At 42.5% G+C, this 20,842-nt stretch overlaps 2 protein-coding genes across 2 annotated transcripts; both read right to left on the bottom strand.

The window, feature by feature from the left end:
* Positions 1–6,621: 6,621 nt before the first annotated feature.
* LOC112874660 (protein ARABIDILLO 1-like) lies at positions 6,622–15,096 on the bottom strand. The gene is made up of 12 exons (XM_025938115.1): positions 13,397–15,096; positions 13,160–13,318; positions 12,993–13,073; positions 12,758–12,889; positions 11,690–11,817; positions 11,480–11,567; positions 11,039–11,133; positions 10,523–10,586; positions 9,596–9,771; positions 8,453–8,674; positions 8,185–8,269; positions 6,622–7,229 (listed from the first exon to the last, which is right to left on the bottom strand). The coding sequence occupies exons 1-12, from the start codon at positions 14,753–14,755 to the stop codon at positions 7,053–7,055; spliced, it is 2,766 nt and encodes a 921-aa protein (XP_025793900.1). The 5' UTR covers positions 14,756–15,096; the 3' UTR covers positions 6,622–7,052.
* A 1,061-nt stretch (positions 15,097–16,157) lies between these two features.
* LOC112874496 (WD repeat-containing protein WRAP73) lies at positions 16,158–20,368 on the bottom strand. Its single transcript, XM_025937836.1, has 6 exons — positions 20,113–20,368; positions 19,051–19,539; positions 18,243–18,464; positions 18,048–18,132; positions 17,249–17,362; positions 16,158–16,873 (listed from the first exon to the last, which is right to left on the bottom strand). Exons 1-6 carry the CDS (start codon positions 20,227–20,229, stop codon positions 16,485–16,487), a joined length of 1,416 nt encoding a protein of 471 aa, XP_025793621.1. The 5' UTR covers positions 20,230–20,368; the 3' UTR covers positions 16,158–16,484.
* Between the last annotated feature and the right edge of the window lie 474 nt (positions 20,369–20,842).

Genomic DNA, 20,842 nt, shown 5'->3' on the forward strand with positions numbered 1-20,842 from the left:
TGATTGGTATGAATCAGTTATCATGACCAAGAAGCACGTTACCACTGAGATGAGGTGGATTGATTGGGATCACTTGAAGAGGTTGTCGTCACCGGTTAAGGAAGTGTTGAGGCTGTGTATGATCGCTGCATTGAGATGGATCTTGTGGACATCATAAGCTTCAGATGTGATTGGAATGAAGAGGTTGTGGCTCAATTCTATGCCACACTATTTGTTGAGCAAGATGGGCTAACTATCCATTGGTCAATCGGAGGAAAGCGATTCGGATATAACATGGCTCAGTTTAGTATCTTATTTGGTCACACTGGAGACTCTATGGTTTATGGGGGTGGCTACATTGTGGGTCGTGACAACTCCAAGGTTGACTTGCATGAAGGTAATGAACTTGAGTCCTCCAAGATGCACTTCATGTATGATAGAGCTTATGGAGATATAGTGTATGGGCAAATAAAGGGGCTCACTCCTTATTACAAGATGCTCAACACTCTCTTCAGGTTCACTCTCACTCCTAGAGGTGGTGACTCAGATAAAATATCCTCTAGAGCCAAGAACCTACTAGCTCAAATGGCCCCCGATCGTCCCAAGTTTGCTGTCATGGAGTTTATTTGGCATGAGATCATTGCTTGTTCATCTGATTCATCTAGTGCATGCCATTATGCTCCATACATCTTTCACATGATTAAGGCGGCAACTCAGCTCAACATAGTGCACAACACCATACACATGGCCTATCGATCAAACAAAGGAAAGATCGAACAGACACTTCATATTACCGGTCATGGCACGGGGATTCCTGCTTCTGGACCCTTTCCGGGTGCCTATGCTTCGAACTTCACTCCCGGTGCATCATCTTCGCGAGCTCCTCCTCCTTCTCCTACGGCACCATCTACTTCTCGCGGGCGCAAGGCTTCCAAGTCCAAGCTAGGCAAGTTATCCTTTATTGCTCAAGGTATTTTTGCTTGCTTCAATATGTGTCGCCAAAATGCACATGAAATGCGAGAACATAGGAGATATATGGATGAGGAACTCCTCAAGATAGAAAGGAGGCATAAGGAGCTAATGGCCAAAGTTAACATTCCTCATTCTCCCATTCGTGAGCCTCGAGACTTTCCTTCTCCACCACCCATCTACAATCCTTGGGATGATTATGTTCCTCAAGAGTATCAATTTGGTGATGATGTTGAGCTTGACTATGAAGGACAAGAGATGCCTTTCCAAGGGGGTCAAGCCAACAGTGATGAAGAGAAAGAGGAAGAAGACGGCGATGACGAGACCGAGTCCGAGTGAGCTGTCCAACAGCTTCCTTTTTGGTGCTTGCTGCCAAAGGGGGAGTGATATTTGGATGCCATCATCATTCTATCTTAATTTATGTCTTATCATACTTTATATTTGGACATGTAAGAACTACGTATTGGTGTCTTGTTTGGTGATCATGAACTTTGTTAACTTCTTTGATAATTTGTAAGACTTATTTGCTAGTGTGATGATGAACTTGATTTTTTATTAGCTTGATGCGTGTGGATGATGTAATGTTATTTGTCATTTTGTTGATTTGGATATCTTGTCATATGCATCACGGTTATTTTCATCACACTTGAGCACTTCTATGCAAAGTCTTAGGGGGAGTTCATCTAAATATGTGCATTGGTATTTGAGACCACTTTGAGTTGTTTATGCACATATTTAGGGGGAGCTCTTCCATATTGTCGTTTACAATTCATGAATTTTATTCCTCCCTTGTGAGCCCAAATTGGTATTGTCATCAATCACCAAAAAGGGGGAGATTGAAAGTGCATCTAGGCCCCTAATTGATTTTGGTGATTCTTGAAAATCACAATTTGGGATATGATGCTTTGATGAAGTTGTGTGCAGGAATAAAATGAAAGAATTGAGAAGAAGATGAAAAGAAGGTCCCCAATTCAAATATGTATGGTGGTGGAGTTCACTGGTGATTTAATTCAGATTTTCATTTTGAATTTGAGTATAGGACCACCGTACTATAAAGGGGGATGCTGTCGATTGATCCAGGTTGTCAAAGTGCTTCAGTTTGAGATGAAATTCTTTCTTGAGAAAATCTATCTTCTAAATTCATCTGGGTCGGATGATCCGGCCCTAGGCCGGATGATCCGGCCTGCCAGCAAATTTTCCTCTGCCCCAGGCCGGATGATCCGGTCTGCCTGGCTGTTCCCCTCTGTGCTGGGTCGGATGATCCGACCCTAGGCCGGATGATCCGGCCATGGGAGTTGCGTAGTGTATTTTGACCTATTATGTTGCTTGCTCAGATGATCCGGACTAACCCCGGATGATCCGGTACCCCTCAGAAATACACATAACGGTCACTTGAGATGGGTGGGGTATTTATACCATTTCACCCCCCTCATTCATGGCTGCTGCTCCCCACGACCTAACACACCTCCAAAGCATTCATTTCAACTCTCCTCTCCATCCAAGAGCTTGATTCTTGCAAGGATTCGCCTATGGATTGAGAGGGAGTGAGATTTGGGGTGTGGGAAGAGAGCACTTCGTGGGCTTTCACTTGTTCATCTCAAGAAGCACTTGAAGCATCCTTTGATTCGTCGATTTGCGTTTGTGACTCTTGGAGCACTGCTCCTAGACGGTTAGAGGTGCCGGTAAGCTCCCATTCCTTTGTAGTTTGAGCTCCCGGAAGTTTGTATTACCCATCTCTTTGTGAGATCAATAGTAAGTAACTCAATCCTCCTTTGTGGTTGATTGTGAGAGACTTGGGGCTAGTGACAGCCCGGCTCTTTGTGAGCATCTCAACGGAGACGTAGCTCCTTTGTGGAGTGAACTTCGGATTAAATCTTGTGTCTCCATTTATTTATTGTTGTTCATATCGTTCTTGAGCTTGTTTCGACCCAATCTACTAGATAGGTGTAGATCTTATATATTGGATTCCTGCATAGACTTTGCAATACTTTTTACCAACTTTGTATTCAAAGGGAATCGTCAAAAGTTAAGTATATTTTGAATTTAGTTGTTAGTTATTTTTCTCCCAGCAGGAAGATCCGACGTTAGGCCGGATCATCCGGGTCCCGGAAGATCCGACCTTGAGCTGTATCATCCGGCCGCTGACGTTTGTCTGCCAAGGCAGATTTTCAGGAAAATTTTGAACAAGGACTATTCACCCCCCTCTAGGCCTAGTGTTGGTCCTTTCAGATATACCTGTACGTATGCAGTTCTAGTCAAATCTATGAGTTGTAAGAACTTACTTGAGGTATAAAGAAGCTTTTTAACTAATCTACAGCCAAAACCTCACACAAAGATAGATCAAGACAAGACTCACAAAAGTTGGCACGAACAAGAACATAAGCAAGCACATGAGAGACATGGATTTGTTAGTGAAGTTCAGAACCCACAAAGGATCCTACATCTGTGTTCAGGAGCTCACAAAGAGCCAGGTTGTCACCTAACATTTGCCTCACCCAATCAATCGTAATTATCAAGATTGGGTCACTTACTATGTGTTCCTTAGCAAGGAGGATAATACAAACTTTCTAAGACGTACCACGATTATTGGGGGCTCAATAGGCGATGCCTAGACAGCTAAGAGCTGCAAATCAATCTCCAAGAGTAACAAACATGATGATGTCCGACTTGGTAAAAGCTCGTACCCAAAATTTTGAGGCCTCGATGCGGAACACAAAATGGGACTGATATTAGGAAATAAAGATAACCAAAACAAATTTGGATTATATATTATATCTCAATTATTTTTTTTGTGATACCAAGGACTACAATAGGCATTCATGCTAAAGAAGTAAAGGACAAATTCCCCTCCCCCTCCCTCCCCCCTTCTCTCTCTCTCTTCGGTTCTCCCTCACATACAAAGGACCACCGATTCTCCACCCTTATCTCCCTCCGCCCACTACTCTCTTTCAGATTTCCAAAGGGCAGACTTTAGGTGGCAGCTTCCACCATCGCCTTCACAGTGGTCATGGCGCATGTACTTCTGATACCATCAAGGAGGTAATTCTTTAGAGAAACAGAAATCATCTCCTTCTCCTATATCCCCTTCTCTTTCTTTTTTCTCCTCCTCTCTCTTTCACCTTCAGATCTGGCGAGAGGGAAATTTTGAGAGGCTGCCGGCATCTCTCATCACCATCAGGGTGATCATGATGGATCTGCTTCGGTTGCCATCAAAAAGGTAAGTTGTGGGGAGAAAGATTCATCATCTTTGTTTCCTACTTCCCCTCTTTTTCCCTCTCCTTTTTCCATCTTCTTTTTCATTTCCAGATCCGGCGGAAGGAGAGTTTTAAGAGGGTGGTGGCTTCCTCAGTCGCTGTTGGAGTAGTCATGGCACCTCTACTTCTGTTGTCATCAACGAGATAAGCCATATGAAAAAGAACCATCATACCCATCTCTTTTATCTCCTTCCCTTTCTAATTTTTCACTCCAATATTTCATTTTAAGATTTGGCGGAGGGGAAACTTTGAGAGGATGGCAACCTCCACCGCCATCAGTATGACCATCGTGTATCAATATTCGCTACCATCAAGGAGGTAATCCATGGGAGCAAGAGACATCATCTCTGCCACCTATTTCCCCTTCTTTATCTCACCTTCTCTTTTCTCCTCTCTCTATTTTACTTCCAGATCTGGCGAAGAGTAACCTTTGAGAGGTTGGCGGTGACTTCTGCAATTAATATTACTAGAGTCATGGTGCCTCTTCTTCCGCTATCGCCAACAAGATAAGTTATGGAGACAGATGTTCTTGTTTACCTTTTGTTTTTTTATTTCTCCTACCTTGTATTTCACTTTTAGATCTGGCGAAGGGGAACCTTTGAGAAGGTACGGCCCTCTAGCATCGCAGTTAATATGGCCATGGTACATTGATTTCCACAACCATCGAGGATGTAAGCTACGGGAGAAAGAGATGTCGTGTTTGTCTCATATTTCACCTTATTTCCCTCTTTCCCTTTTCTATTCCCCTCTATTTTACTTCCAGATCTAGCAGATGGGAAATTGAGAGGGTGGCGGCTTCTGCAATTGATGTTAGCAGAGTGCCTTCAGTGTGGTCATGCCTCCATCTCCACTACCACCAAGAAGGTAAGCCATGGGAGAAAGAGCTGTATCTACAACTCCTTCATCCACTTCCCTTTTCTCCTCGTGTCTTTTACTTTCTAGATTTTTGGTGGAGGAAAAATTTGATAGGACAGAGGCTTTGACTATTTTTGTTAGAGTAGTCATGGGCTCATGGCACCTCTGCATCCACTATAGTCAATAAGATATACCATGGGTGAAAGAGCCACCATCTTACTCTCCTCCTTCCATTCTATTTATTTTTTTTCCTTCCCTGTATTTTGTTTGGAAAATGTTGAGAAGGTGGTGTCATTTCCTATTAAGTAGGTAAGCTATGGGAGAAAAGGCTGTCATGTCCATCTTTTCTTTCCTCTTTCCTTTTTCTCCTTCCCTCTTTTTAACTTCCATATATGATAGAGAGAATTTTGAGAGGGAGATGGCTTCTGCCATCACCTTTAGATAGTCAAATCATTCTCATTGGGAATTTCATTCTCATATGAGGTGATACATTAGCAAAACTGGTGAAACCTGATTTACATCGTTTCTAACACATTGGAAATCAAGTGAAACTCCAGTGAGAGCATTTCGTTTCATCCTCATATGTTAGAAACCAAGTGAAACTCCACTGAGAGTGTTTTATTTCACAATGCCATGCAACACTCAAAGATTTGCTAAGCGTATGAAACCGCTAAATGAAATCTTTGCATTGTAGAATTTTTTTCATTTACTGTTTCATCCCACTCTAGATGAAACTAGCCACTGAGAATGGCCTTATATGGTGCCTCCCCTACAGTTGCTACTGATAAGATCAATGTAGGAGAAGTACTCTAGATTTAATCATAAATTTATTTTCAAACCTATGTTTCCTTTTTCCTTGGCGAATCGTGATGGTTTTGTTCTTCTGTTGCCTTAAGCACCCATTTGAACCTTTATGATCTTTTTTGAATCGAAAAAAGTTTTTATTTAACTTTTAAAAAGGTTGAAAATATTCTCCAAAACACTTTGATTTTTATGTTTTGAACATTTCAAGATTTCATTTACCAAATTGGTCACATTTTTACCGAAAAAATTTATATGACTTATCTGAAAATATTACTGAAAAGTTTTTTGGGGAGGGGGGGGGTTGAAAGTTTCTAACTCCGCTGAAAGTTTTCATGTGCAAAATGTGTTTCTATCTTCTAAAACGTTCTATGATTTGAACATTTCTCCAAGATGAGCTCAAAGTTTCCGAATTGAAATTTCCTCATATATAAAGTGTGTACAAAACATGTGAATCTCATTGTTTAAATCAATTTGAAACCTAATTTTAATCGGTGCGGATGTGTTTAGATTTTTTTTATTTATAAGAGTACTCCAATGGGAAACCTCTTATGGTTGTTGGGAACTGAGAAAAATGTCTAAAAGCACTGATCCTATAACAAGCTACAGTTCTCAATGCACGGACGCGTAGCAGTTGCCCCGACTGCTCCCCGTGCGGCCCTGCGCCGGTGGCCCTCTCATCTCTGCGGCCAGGGGCTCTCAATGATATGAATTGCATACCTAACAGAATCAATCACTGTTACTCTACAAATGCACAGCCATCAATCATGGGGAAGAAAATGTATAACAACAATCAGTGCATTTACAAAGTTACATGTATGTTGCAACAGGACGGATAGCCCAAGTCGCCACGCACCTCAACACTAATCAACAAATGATAAATATCCATAACTTAAATCTATATGCCGGCATCGACGCTAAAAGTTCTTTTAAGTTGCTACTTGTACACACGAAATAATCACGAGAAAATTGCACGCTCAACCTTAAACATCAGCAAGGGAAGGGCCGCCACCTAATTGATTTCATTAGGTCACTTCATGGCTGGGGCTCTTCCTTTGGTGGCTGCGGAGCTCTCCTCTAGTCACTTGTCTGCACAAAGCTAAGATGTTGTGATTCTGCACTGGCCACGCAGCGTTTCAGCCCTTCAACAAAGGTGCCGTTGTTGGAGGATGGGAGGACGCCTCCCCTGTGCATTCATGTTGACATCCCTGACTGATGGTGCTCCAAGTTCCTGAGGACAATCCTTGCAAAGATTTTAGCTTCAATAGAAGCTGTTGTTGCTGCCGCTGCTGCACGCAACACTCGACCTGCTCCTGCTTTCTGTAAGAGACCCGCATGGTGCACAGCATGCCGACCTCCTGGGATTGTGAACTGCATTATTTCAGAGTACCCATCAGATCAGATCACAAGATACACAAGTTATAGAGCAAGAGCATAGGAGAAAGATGACATATCTGAAAATGAGTAGTTAAAACTGTCAAGCCAAGTATAGACATGGGTAATGAATCGTTGGCGTGATCCAAATGAAACAAAAAAACATCAATCACAAGGAAGATATACAAAGGTTGGAAGCTCGAACTGACAAGTGACAATTAGAATCATGGAAAGAAAAAAAAAACACTACTGGATGCTGAAAAACTGTACACGCTTTGAATAGTCATCATGCTTCACATTTGAGAATTAGTCAGGGTGTGCATCGAGGCAATGCAGAAAAAAAAAACTCTTCGCATGTGTTTATTATATGCATAAATATAGGCATATTTGGGTGGAAGGACCTACTGTCAACAGAGAATTTTCTTAGTATTTAGGTATTTAGATTCAAAATATCAAAGGGGTCTATTAAGATTTTTCAAAATTTTAAAATAAGGATTAGGGATTGGTTAGGGTTACGCTATATCTATCAGAGAGTATACAGTAATGATGGATTTGGTGAATCAAATCCATGGTTTAATAACGAACCGTGTTAACTTACGGTAGCAGCAACTCAATTGCTATCTTCAATTGCAGATTCAAAATGGTGATTAGGGGGGTCTAATCCACTACCAAATAGCATTCTATGTTAGCCTAAATACAGAATCGTGTGTTTTATATTACTATACAAGATAACGGCAAATAAAAGAAATAGTAATAACAATATCACTGTAAACAGAAACAGCCAAAACTGCTCTTCTAACGGAGAGAGAGGTAACGCCCAAAGCATCAAATGGACTCGAATACATCTTTTTGGAAATTTCTTACTACCCCAAATCAATACAGCTCATGTCTCTAGATACAGAGGCTTAAGAGAAACAGCATTAGATGTTGAGAAGGGATAAAAGAAACAAACCTGAAGAAGGGCAAAGGCAGCACAAGCACGAAGAATTGGTGAGGGATTCCGAAGCATGGCAACAAATCTACCAATCTCGGCACCGCTGAAGAAAGTGAGCACTGTATTAGTACTACTATGTTTCTCTAACTACATATTTGACAAAAGATCAAAATAAGATGCATGCAACAAATATGAGACATACAAAAAGAAAAAAAGAAACTTGGTATGCTCTGAGTAAGAATAACCAGCACTTCATAAAGGCTTAAAACTAAGTGAAGAGCCAAACCTGCATCTCAGGTGTCCTGCTTCATGTATGAACACTACTTCAGCAACCTGAGACAGCGCTGCCGGTGCCGAGGAGGTAGCAGCCACAGAGAACATTTGTGGATCTGAGAAAGTGAGCACAAAAGTCTCTATATGCTTAAATGCTATTCTTCTAGCTCCCTCAACATTAACACTTTTGGAACTGCTATCTGAGGATGTCCCAACCAAAGCAACTTCATCCATTCTGTCAGTTCAAAAGGTTCAAATTTAGATCATCTGGTCATATATATACACATCATTAAGATAATCTTTTACAGAGATAGCAATTACCAAATTCTTGATAAACAGCTTACTGCAACAACTATTGCATGTGTATCAGCATCTATAGTTAACTTCTATTCAAGTTATTACAAAGGAAATGGGGGGCTATTTGATAAAACAATATACAAATCCGAATAATACTAGTTCTGATGCAAAATATCATCAGTCCCATCTACATAAAATTCTCAAGCGTCAAAATATCTTATGGTTTGTACAATTTAATGAGACAGTGGGGAAGGTAGTGACACTCCATGTCATGTGGTTTATGGACTGATTCTGACAAGCAACATTGCAGTATGCTAACACCAAGTAGATTGACTTGCCATTCATGGTAACCTTCAGTAGACCACACAACCAACCTAGTTCCTACATCTACATGAATGCAAATCTTTTGTAGAACATGAATCTTGCAAGGAACATTTAGACCTGATAAAATTGGACTTAAACATTCAATAATAAGCAGCAGCACATATAAAAGCCAACTTGCAAATAGAAATTCTAGCAAAATATGATCTTGAAATAAAACTTGATGATAACAAATAAATAATCAATGGATTCGTGATTTGATTGAAGTCAAACAACTATTGCATAAGCCAATGTATCAGCTCAAGCCTAGAAATCATAAAGTGATACAATAATTTCTGATATACTACCAGCAGTATATCATATATCAGTAAAACATACAGAATTTTGAAGCCTAAATCGGCACTTTAACACAACTTAAAGTGTCCGCTTGCTTGTTGTCCTTGCTTAACTACACAAAGTACGAACTAAATACCAGATTTCAATGTCAAATGGCAAACATGTGAAGCAATCAACTGAGAAAAGTCAGCAAAAAACGCACCTTCCATCAAACATATAGGCGAGGGCTAGTGCAGACATGAAGCGGGCCATTTTTGACCCTGATGTCGAGCAAATGCTTACAAGAACAGGTACCCCACCTTCTTCAACTATGCGGAGAGCATTACCAGAATAAAAGGCAAGGTTCCACAATGCCCCTGCAGCTGTCTCATGAACATCCTGTGGAACAGAATGTCATTTTCTAAGTAAGAACATCTTTTATTCCAAAAGACAGAATTGACAAAGTATGAGAACTATTAAATCACTCTAACACCCCAAAGTAGGAGCAAACCTTAACAAGAAATTGAGGGCACTGATTAAGTCACATGCTTTACTTGAAATAAGACATTTAAATTAGAAAATGAACTTGCACATGTTTTGCAAGCCATCCTTATGGAGCTAATGATGTGTTCATACAAATAAAACTATGTCACAACGGGCCTCTAAAGGCAGCAAATTTAAAGTCGCTTGAAATAAGTGGTCTGCTTTGCTTGAAATGAGGCAGTTAAACTAAAATTTGAACTTGCACATGTTTTGTAAGTCAACCTTAGCAATTTTTCCAAGCATTTAAGAAATGGAGGGATACAAATAAAACTATCACATGACGGGCCTATAATGCCAGCAAATTTAAAGTCACTTGAAAAAACACACAACATATTTCATCCATATATGAGTTAGAACCTAAAATATTAATGAATTGTGAAAACAACTTATTTGATCAACATATCCAATGCTTTTTTACATCTGGGCATTATTCTGATTAATGCATGAAGTATACAGTGAAGTCTCGTGATAATATTATCTAGTGACAACGGAAGGCCTTTTCTCATAAAGTAAAAACAATTAAAAATTCTTCATTAATTGAACATATACATACATGAACAGAAATTTGTCGAACTTACTGACTACATAAAGTGCAAATAGAACTTACTTCAACCTCAGAGCGTGCCAATGTGAGCAAAGGTGCAACTCCACCACCCTGTCCTATTGCAATACTGACCAATGTAAAGAAAATTAAAGTTATCACCAAATAATATGGGGATCGACTATTGACTAAAAGATTGGCATGAAGAATGTTAAAGAATCAAAGGACCAGTGAAATGGATCATTAAATGTTAATTTTTACTAGATTTCCACTCCTTAATCGAACCCAAGCTGCCTTTCACCGCAACATAGGTTAATCAGAAATTTCCATGAATATTCATAACTAATACATGTTATCCGCAAAAGGGTCTATTGTAAGGATATCATGAAACAAAACAATTTAGTAATAGGTGCAAATGTACTTCATCAGTAATATGGTTTAGTAAAGTGAAGGAGCTAAAACTATGAAAACTTCATTCTCATTTAGCATAAAGTAAACCCAATAATATGATCAGAAAGGGCCATAACAAATCACAGCTGAAAAAACTTAAATTGGTGAGGACATGTTAACATTTAAAGTAACCTGTTAGCTTCTGAAACAGATAGGCCCCATAATGCGCCAGCAGCTCTCTCTTGAAGGCCTTCTGAACCATTCAAACACTGTTGCACTAGGGAAACCTAAAAAACAGAAGTCGTTATCTGAAAATATGCAAGGGATGGGATAGAAGATTTCCTAGGAACACTTAGGTACGCCAGCAGTAATACCAATTATTTCTCTCATTTGTATTGGTTTAGTGTCTTTGCCCCAGTACTTAACCATCAAATTCAAGATAATTCTTCTACACAAACCGCAACCAATAACTCGAGCCTACTATAATTCTTATATATTAAGACAGCAGCACTCTGCATCACTCCCTAGCCTAAAAGCTTCTTTAGAGATATGTCTTTATTTAAATGTACCACTTAACAGCTAATAGTCAACAAATGGCATGAGGTGCAGAGGATGTGGGGAAAAAGGGCTTACCAGAGCTTCAACACCACCCACTGCAGCAATGGCCTCACGGTTTCTGTCATCAAATGACAGGTTCCACAAAGCACCAGCAGCTTCTTGTCTAATTGATACATAAAAATTGCGCAACGTTAATGTAGTTATGCGAACAATTCAGGCAGAATGCAAACATTAAAACTTGAAGGTCATGTAAGTCGGAGCATATCAAATAAGTGAGAAGTATACCTTACACCCTCATTTTGAGAACCTGTTAGTTGCACTAGTGCCTCCAGAGCACCTGCTTCCTGACCTACAGCAGCATTGTTGTCATTGTTGTCTCCGTGTGCAGCTAAGTTAGCTAAAGCTCTGGCAGCCTACACATATAAGAAGAGTAGTATTAGAAACTAACAAGAGAGCAAAAATACAGAGATATTGAGCATTAAAAGTACAAAGCAATAAGCCGGGAGCTTCTACAAAAAAAATGTCACTTGAGTAGCTTGAAAGCAAATAGAAAAGTTCTAAATCTAACATTAAAGCTTGAAGCATCTAACACTAAATCCTGAAACATAAGACTAAACTGTGCTTCCAAATTACATGGCAATATACTAGTCAGCAAACCACCAAACTTAGTAGTCTTGACGAGTTTACAGGAGTTTGGCCCTCTTGATAAGGGCAAAAGTTATGAATTATGGAATATGCAATGAAGGAACACAAACAAGCTCATAGGTAACATCTCAAGTGAAATTTACGCTAAACCTTCACCAAATCCTGATAAATGCAGCATGCATGACCCAATTTGGGAAATGTGGTGTACCAAAAAGTTAAATAGGTAAGAAATAGACTGATGGCTAGTATTCAGGTGTACAGTAATGAAACATTGGAACTGATAACCACATGCATTTGCTAGTGCTCTGTCTTTATTGAGACATATCTATCCCACGGCCAGCTTATTTCTCATATGGCACAGCAAAAGTTTCGATACATAAGCAATAGGATGAAGACGGTACGTGTAACATGTCCAGCTGCACATCTATGTACTCCGTCTGTTCCAAATTATAGGTTGTTTTTTGTATATCTAGGTGCATCACAAAAGCTAAAAAACCAGATCTACTTATAATTTGGGGCAGAGAGAGTAGCAATGAAGGTATAATTAAAGATGAGAGTTTGCATGCTACTAGCCGTGCTTTGAATTTACCACATCATACTGGTTTTGTGGAACTCATTTTACAAAAAGTACTATGAGAGCTATAATAAACATGTACCGGTGTCGTATAGAAAAAGAAAAAAAGCATGAACTTGCGATCTGCATTTTACCTGTTCTAGGACACCCTCGAGTTTACATGATCGAGCAAGTGTAACCAAAGCATGGACACCACCAGCCTTTGCAACTTCCAAGCTACACTTGTCATCAGCAGCCAGGTTTGCAAGAGCACCAGCAGCCCGTTCCTAAAAAAAAAGGAATGGTAACATATATAGACTAATGTTCCAGCTACTTAGCAAGTGAAATTGGAAATTCAAGAAATTGACAAAAAAAAAAAAGGTTTCATACAAGAACTCCATCAGTTCCAGCAGGCCAACGATATATTAGATCGACCAGGGCCTTGATACCGCCAGATACAGCAATAGCCGCCTGAAGAAGAGCAGCCAACAAATTATTACCAAAAGTACCCCAATCAGAAGTTAGGCGATAAGAATCAGCATAGGAAGAATAACAACCTTGTGGTCTTCACCCACAGAGAGATTCCAAAGGCCACCAGCAGCCTCTTCAGCAACAAGCCTATTCATCGACTTAGCCAAACTAGTGAGTATTGCAATACCACCTTCATCTGCAACTGCCTTGGCAACCTTGGTATTCACTGACAAGTTGGCAATAGCCTGCATGGTCACATTGACTAATGTGAGAAAATGGTAAATGCAACAACACACAAAAATGGGCAGAGCAATATTTATTACTTTAGCTGCTTCTGACTGTGCACTCTCCCTTGAGCACCTTGCAAGGTCCAGTAACATTCGGATGCCCCCATTCTGCATCACCGCCTCCGACCTTGCAGGATCCACATTCGCACTCTCATCATCCATAACTACAAATGTAGCAAGGGCAGTAGCTGCACGCTCCTGCACATCCTCCTGCGAACTTTTCAATAGTCTAAGCAGGAGTGCGGTGCCCTGCTGCAGCCAGAACTCATCCATGCCTTGTGGGTTGGACTCTGCAATTCGCAGAAGTGACTGCGACAGGATCCACTCAAGCCAGGTCATTGTATCACCAGCTATGCCATTGTGCCTCCAGTTACACTGATTGAACACCTCGTGCTCTTTCACATCCACACCAGGAAACATGGTGGTGATAGATTTAAAGATGTGGCTTTTGACGGTTAGCACGAGCTTGCCCTTGGTGTTTCTAAATACAGAAGGATCTTGAACCAGTTCCTCCTCGACAGAAATGCAGTTGAGAGCGCATATAAGCTTGAGGGTTTTGGAATTGGAGATGAGGCGAGAGATAGCATTTGTGGGGACATCAGTGCGGGAGACGTCAATTGCAATAAGGGAGGGAAGCTGGGTCCAGGAGGTGGATGCAGTAGCCCATTTCAGGCTTCGGCATCCTGCAACGGAGAGGAACCGGAGAGAGTGGATGCCAGCGAGGGCAGCCTCATCGACAGTGCCGCAGTCAAGGAAAGCCACGTCCTCGAGGAGGGGGCAGTAGCGGGCGAGTGCTCCGACGGCACCAGCGTCGGCTTCACGGAGACCCGAGAGGCGCAGGCGGCGGAGACGCGAGCAGCAGAGCGCGACCTGGCGGAGGGCGTCGCTGGAGATGCGCTCGAGAGGGTCGGGCCCGATCTGGAGACGCTCGAGGTCCTCGTGCCGCGCGGCGAGGACGGCGAGCGTGGCGTCCGTGAGCCCGCGGCAGCCATCGGCCACCACCTCGCGGAGCCCGCGCGCTCGGAGGCCAGGGACGGCCTCGACCGCCTCGTGCCCGCGCAGGCGCAGCCGGCGCAGGCTCCCGCACCGCTCGGCGAGCGACGATGCCACCTCCCGGTCGCAGCGGTGCGCGCGGAGGTCGAGCTCGCTCCACAGGCAGGGAGACGAGCCCAGCGCCCGCCACGCCCGGCACGCCGCCGCCATGCTGGCGCGGTCGCGGTAGTTCAACCGCGCGAACAGCTGCAGCATCGTGTCGTCCGGCAGTGCCTTCCAGTCCAGCTCCGCGGCGGGCGCGTCCTCCTCATCCTCCACCCCCGCCGAGCCCGCGCGCGACGAGCTCCGCACCACCCTTCCCTCCCTCTCCCTGCACGTCCTCCGCCGCACCCGGCGCGTCATCGCGCCCGCCCAAACCCAAACCCTAGCTCCGCCACCCGCCGCCGGCGAGCCCACGCCACCACACCAAGCCCAAGCACGCACCCGAATCCCCCAAATCGGCAGGTAGTTGGGCACCTCCCGCGGCGAGATCGACCGGGCCACCACCCTCCCGCCGCTTATCGGGCAAGGGGCGAGGGAATCCGCACCGATCTCGGCGTCCGATTCGAGCTCGGCGCGGCGACGCGACGCGAGGCGGTGAGGCCGGTGGCTTCGATCCGTTCCGCGGGCGGGCGGATCCGACCGGGCCACCGACCCGGTGTGCGTTCTTCCGTCCCCTTTCCTCACCTCCTGCTGGAAGGGGGGTGGAGGAGGTCAGGCGGAGGCGGGGACGGACCTTATATACCAAGTATGCGGATACGACCGCGCATACGCAGCTGTGGACGCGTACTTCGAGCTGCAGGCCAAATACGCCGCCCAGCTATGGCAGCGTCAGGGGGAGTGTGGAGGCATCCGAATCCTCCACGCCCCCGAGCAGCTGGAGGATAAACGTCCAGTTTGACGGTTTGAATCCGGTTTCACGAGTGTTTCAGCTCAATTTTAATCAGAATTCATGCGAGTTTCGAATATGATAAATTTCCACACATAATGTATACTTACTCCGTCTAAAAGAGATACAACTCTCACTTCCCGAGGAGTTAGATAATTTCAAATTTGACCAAATTTATAAAAAAATACTAATATTTATGTTTTCAAATAGATTTAGTATAAAAATATATTACACGATTAATCTAATAATACTTATTTTATAATATAAATATTAATACTATTTTATATAAATGTGGTCAAACTTGAAATTGTTTGACTCCTCAAGAAGCGAGAGTAGCATACTTTCGTGGACAGAGGGAGTATTTATTTTCCAGCATCATCATATTCTACTATGCTACTTAATTTAGATACAATTACCAAAGGCTACATAGTTTCACATGACGTATTTGATCATAGCATCACGCGAGAATTAAATGTTGCATCATGTATATGAGACAGTGCATTAAATGTATTAAATTGTACGCTAAGGGAGACTATTTCATTTCATTATAAAGCTGATATGGCAATTTTCGTAACAGTGTAATGCAACTGTATACTGAAATTAGCCTCAGACCACACTGCTACGTGGAAGGTTAGGCGCAATTGAGCTTTTAGTCGGATGACGGGATGCCGTGGTAATCTGCCATTACCGTGCAATTTTCGTGGGATGATTAATTGCAGCTAGGGGGTAAGAGGAGTTCATCCTGATTCAAAGGGAGTTAAGAGGCTAAGATTAACAATCAGCAGCACGACATGGGACTACAGCAAGATCAGTTCCAACGGCAGTCAGAGCACGTGCTCGGTGCTCCAACTGCAAGTATATTCCAGCTAAATTATATAAAAAAAAGATGTTTGTTTTTACTTGCATAAAACATGACGGCACGTCTTATGGCTTGCACAGTTCATATGCAGAGATTTGCTTCATACTTTCTACATCAAAAGAATTGACCAGGTTCAACGAATCTAGAAGGTAATACACGGAAATATGACCTAGAACGGTAGCATCATCTATAGGAGTTTTGAGACGAATGAAGCATTCATCTTTCCTCCACCGATTACAGTAAGTTGGTGCCCCAAATTCACCTACTGCTAGTATGTCATACAGCGTAGCTCTCTCCATTGCCGGCTACAGTTCCACTAGGCAGAAGCTACGCGTACGAAGAGATCATTCATCATCTTCAGAACTTTCATCAGATCGATCAGGTCCTTCCTCAGGCAGGGCAGATACGATTGCAGCACAGCAGAAAAACTCGCGGTCCTTCAGGAGTAGGCAGCTCCCATCTGAATTCCACTTCAAGTCGACGATCCGGAAATTCGGCAAGGGGATGTTCACGCAGCAGGCACCGGACGGTGTCCACATGTACAGGTGAGAGCTCTCCGTGCACAGAACGAGGCGTGTGCAGGTAGGGTCCCAAGCGGCAGCACGGATTGGGTCTTTCTGCACAAGCACAGCAGCAAGCTCAAGGCGGCAGATATCCCATATCCAAAGAGCAGTCGGCATGTTGTCGTTCCGGGTGAAGAAATAGTGGCTGTCGCTGCTCCATGATAGCATACCTGCAACATGTTATAAGGTGAGAAAGAGAGGTGTTTTCCTTGAAGAACGCAATTTCTGAGTTGCAGGTTTTGTCCATGATACACCAGACTTACAACATCAATGATGTTTGAAAATGTCGTTTTTACTCCTATACAAATGTGCACTATAGAAGAACTCACAAATGAATTCAAGACAAATTGCAGATCACAAGTGCAATTTGTGTTAAGAGTAAGAAATAAGACGAGTGATGTGTTAGAAACAAAAGGGATCACAGCTCATGATACTAGACACACGTGCATTAGTCATCAAGTAAGGAAACAACTGATAACCCATATGCATGAATAGGACCTCACAACAAGCATCAGCTTAAGTGGCAAAACACAAGAGGAGCTCACCAATTCCTTGTTTCGGGTTGGGCTTGTCAGTAGCTGGTTTCGTGGAAGGTAAGGTAATGGGAACATCCATCACAGAATATTTTACTCTAGAACCTCCTCCCTCAGTGCCATTTTCTGATAACAAAAACAGGGAACATTCATTAGAGAATTTAAACAAGTATGCAAGCACAGGTACATAGATTAAAGGCATCACAACATGCCAATTTACAATGGGTCCATTCATATAGTGTGCTAGGAGGACAATAGCATGGAGACTGCGGTTAACAACAACAGTCATATGGAGACTGCGGTGAACAGAACTCTGGTATCACCGTCAGTATGGGTTTTCTATCTATCATTCTATAAATAATATGGAATAAATAATCCAATTATTTTGTTGCCATAACAATGTGAAAAGAAACATTTTGTAATCTACAATGTGATATCAATGCGACAAAAATAAAAGGATCCATATTAAGCATCTTCACTTTGGTATCCATAAAAGAAACATATCTTTAGAAGTACAGCAGTGCATAGCAAAATCAGACGAGAGCATGTAGGAGCACTAAGTTTACAAGTCTACTACAGACTACGGGAACACAAAATAGCCTGAGAATGTGCCATGGAGTGTTTTAGTTTCAATTCTATTAGGTAGGCTAGCATCTTAAAGGTTGTTTCATATCAAACCATAACAACCAACTTCGGTTCAATAGGAAATTCATCAAGCAATAAATGTTTTAAAAAACAAGGCCCCATGGTCAATGCTCGAAAATAAAAAAGCAATAGCATGAGTAGCATGGATGATCACTCCTAATCTTACCAGCACCATTGTCTTGCATGTTACGAGAGAAGCCTTCACTAAGACATAACTCTGACATATCGAGCTGCCACGGGTCATCCACTTCCTGTTGATATTTGGCAGTTAGAATTTGAAATAAGATTATTAATTAGATAAGAAGATTTGGACCATAGCTACACTAATATGACAGTTAATGAAATAAAATGTCAGAATTACCTTAAATATAGCCGCATTACAGGGACTTCGAATAGAGGCTGTATGTGTGAACTCCGCAAAAGTTTTCCATGTCAGGTGGTTCAAAGTACGCACTACTTGATCATAGCTGCCCACTGCTAAAAACTGTCCACATGGTGACCAAGCAACAGATTTCACACCTAACCCACTTTCATAAGCTAGATACTTGAACAGGCACCTACCATCAGGCGAATATATCAGAACCTGGAAATGAGGGAAAAAAAGGATGTCAGAACCTGTAATAGGCATTGTCCTCAGATGATGAGCGTACATAAAGAGTTGGTATCTCTGTATAACTATATTATGCTCAGTTTTAAAGTAGGAAAAACAACAGATCGATTCTATTTTACGACGAACTAAAATAACCTCTTAAGAGTTGGCAAGAGATTATTGGTTAAAATAAAAGTTCAATCATCAAGACTAAAAATAATCATGTGCATAAGACAACCATATCCAACAATGCCAGGTGTCAACTAACTAATTGAGGCACTAGGGAGGTAAACGAAAGGCAAAATATATGCTTCCCTGTGGAACAAGACAAACAAGGCAACTCACAAGCAACGGACACCTCATTCGAATTTATTGAAGTTAAATTAGCAGAATGAATATTAGACAGCTACAAGTGCTATATAAGATGATGAATACTTCAATTAAAGATGCTTTTCATGAATACATCTGAAAGAGGATAACTAAAGACTTAAGTTGCTCCTCGGAGACAGGCAAGTGAATTGATAATCACAAGTCAAATAACTCAAACAGTAACAGGGATTTGTGGAGAAAACAAAAGTACCTTGTATTCAAGAAGTGAATCCCAGACGACAATAGCACTATCATCTGGTGACCACTCAACACCAGCTAAGTCTACTGTATCAACAGCAAAGACACTCATTATCTCCCAGGAATGACATGAGAGCAAATTTATGTAGTCCTTGCAGTCACGCCTGGTGCAGATTGCAGCAAACTTCCCATCCTTGGTAAAAGAAACACCTCTAGAAGCATACTTCGGCCACTGGACATGCACGCATGCTGTATTTACGAGAGACCACACGGTGAGACGAAGCTGAAACTCGGATGTAGTGAGTATATGACGACTGTCAGGGCTCCAGCGAGCATGTGCAATCCCCGCAGGACCTTCATCGATCTTGCAGGTCCAGTCAGGCTGGCTCAGTGACCAGGCCTGAACCATGGGCCGCTTGTAAAGTCCACATAGAATATATTCTGAATCTGGAGCCCACTCTAGAGAGCTTATCTTGTCCACACATGAAAACAATTGTACCACCTGCACAGGTGAATTCGAACAAACGCAAGCTCAGGTATACAATGTAGTGCCTCAAGAGTCAACGTGGGTGTATTTGTTATAGCAATATGAGTTCATGTAAACCTTAACCTCGTCAGTTCCTCCATGTGGTAAATAGAAACTTTCAAGACATATACATGATGTGACCACTTTTAAAAATTTAAACCATAATATTATCGAAATTTTGCATAGGTTGGTATAAAACATAAACACAGTTCACAAATAAAATAGTGCAAAATACTAGCTGATCCACCCGTTCAGAGGCGAACATGACCCTCCCCCTCTTACCATTTGGTGCAGATTCTTCGATCCAGAATGTACCACGAAATTGAGCTAAACAAAGCCTACTCCTGACCCTAGGACTTCAGATCGAAAGAAATAGACGCATTCTATGGACCAGCAAGCTCGAATTAGAGCAGCACAATGTCACGTTACCCTATTCCAGAATTCCAGATTCGGCGATTACTAAAGGAACAGAAACCCTAAACCCACATTCCCTCACGAACCATGAGATCGACGGGGCGAAAGGAGATCGGAAACGGACGGCGTGGGCACCTTCAGGGAGAGGACGTCCCGGACGACGAGGCGGTAGTCCACGGCGACGGCGAGGAAGCGCGAGTCGGGGGAGAAGCAGCATGGGCCCGTCTGCTTGTACGGCTCCGTGAACTCCATCCCCTTCTCCCTCTCACCCGAGGCAGGCCTCCGGGTGACGGGGAACGGAAGTGAGTCCTCTCGCTGACCGGCGGCCTAGTGCTCCGGCGAGGTGGGGTTTCGACTTTTGGAAGGTTCGTTTTGGGGATTTGAATTTCTCGTGGGGGTAGAGATGTAAAATGAAAATGCACCGTCAGTCCGTCACAGCGTGGGTGTGCCGACTGCCGAGTTGACCGTTGACAGCCGGTGGGTCCATCTGGGCAACATGGGATTATCCACCCCATGGCCACAGGCTTAGGCGACGTTTGGTTGTCTAATATTTATTTTAACTCCGATGTTTCAATATTAATTAGAAAGATTAAATATAAATTAATTATAAAACTAACTGCATAAGTTTAGCGTTTATTCACGAAACGAATCTATTAAACCTAATTAATTCATGATTAGCACATATTTACTGTAACATCATATAGGCTAATTGAAAGATATCTAGGCCCCTTAGTGGTTTTTGGTGGAAGATGACAAAGCACATATATATCTAATCATGTTATCGAGCATGTGTGCAGGGGCTAAGAATGATGAAGCAAAGCGTATTTAAAAACATGAAAACTAAAAAAGGGAAATGAAAAGCGGT

The sequence above is a fragment of the Panicum hallii genome, chromosome 9 (genome assembly GCF_002211085.1).
Source record: "Panicum hallii strain FIL2 chromosome 9, PHallii_v3.1, whole genome shotgun sequence".
NCBI lineage: Eukaryota > Viridiplantae > Streptophyta > Magnoliopsida > Poales > Poaceae > Panicum > Panicum hallii.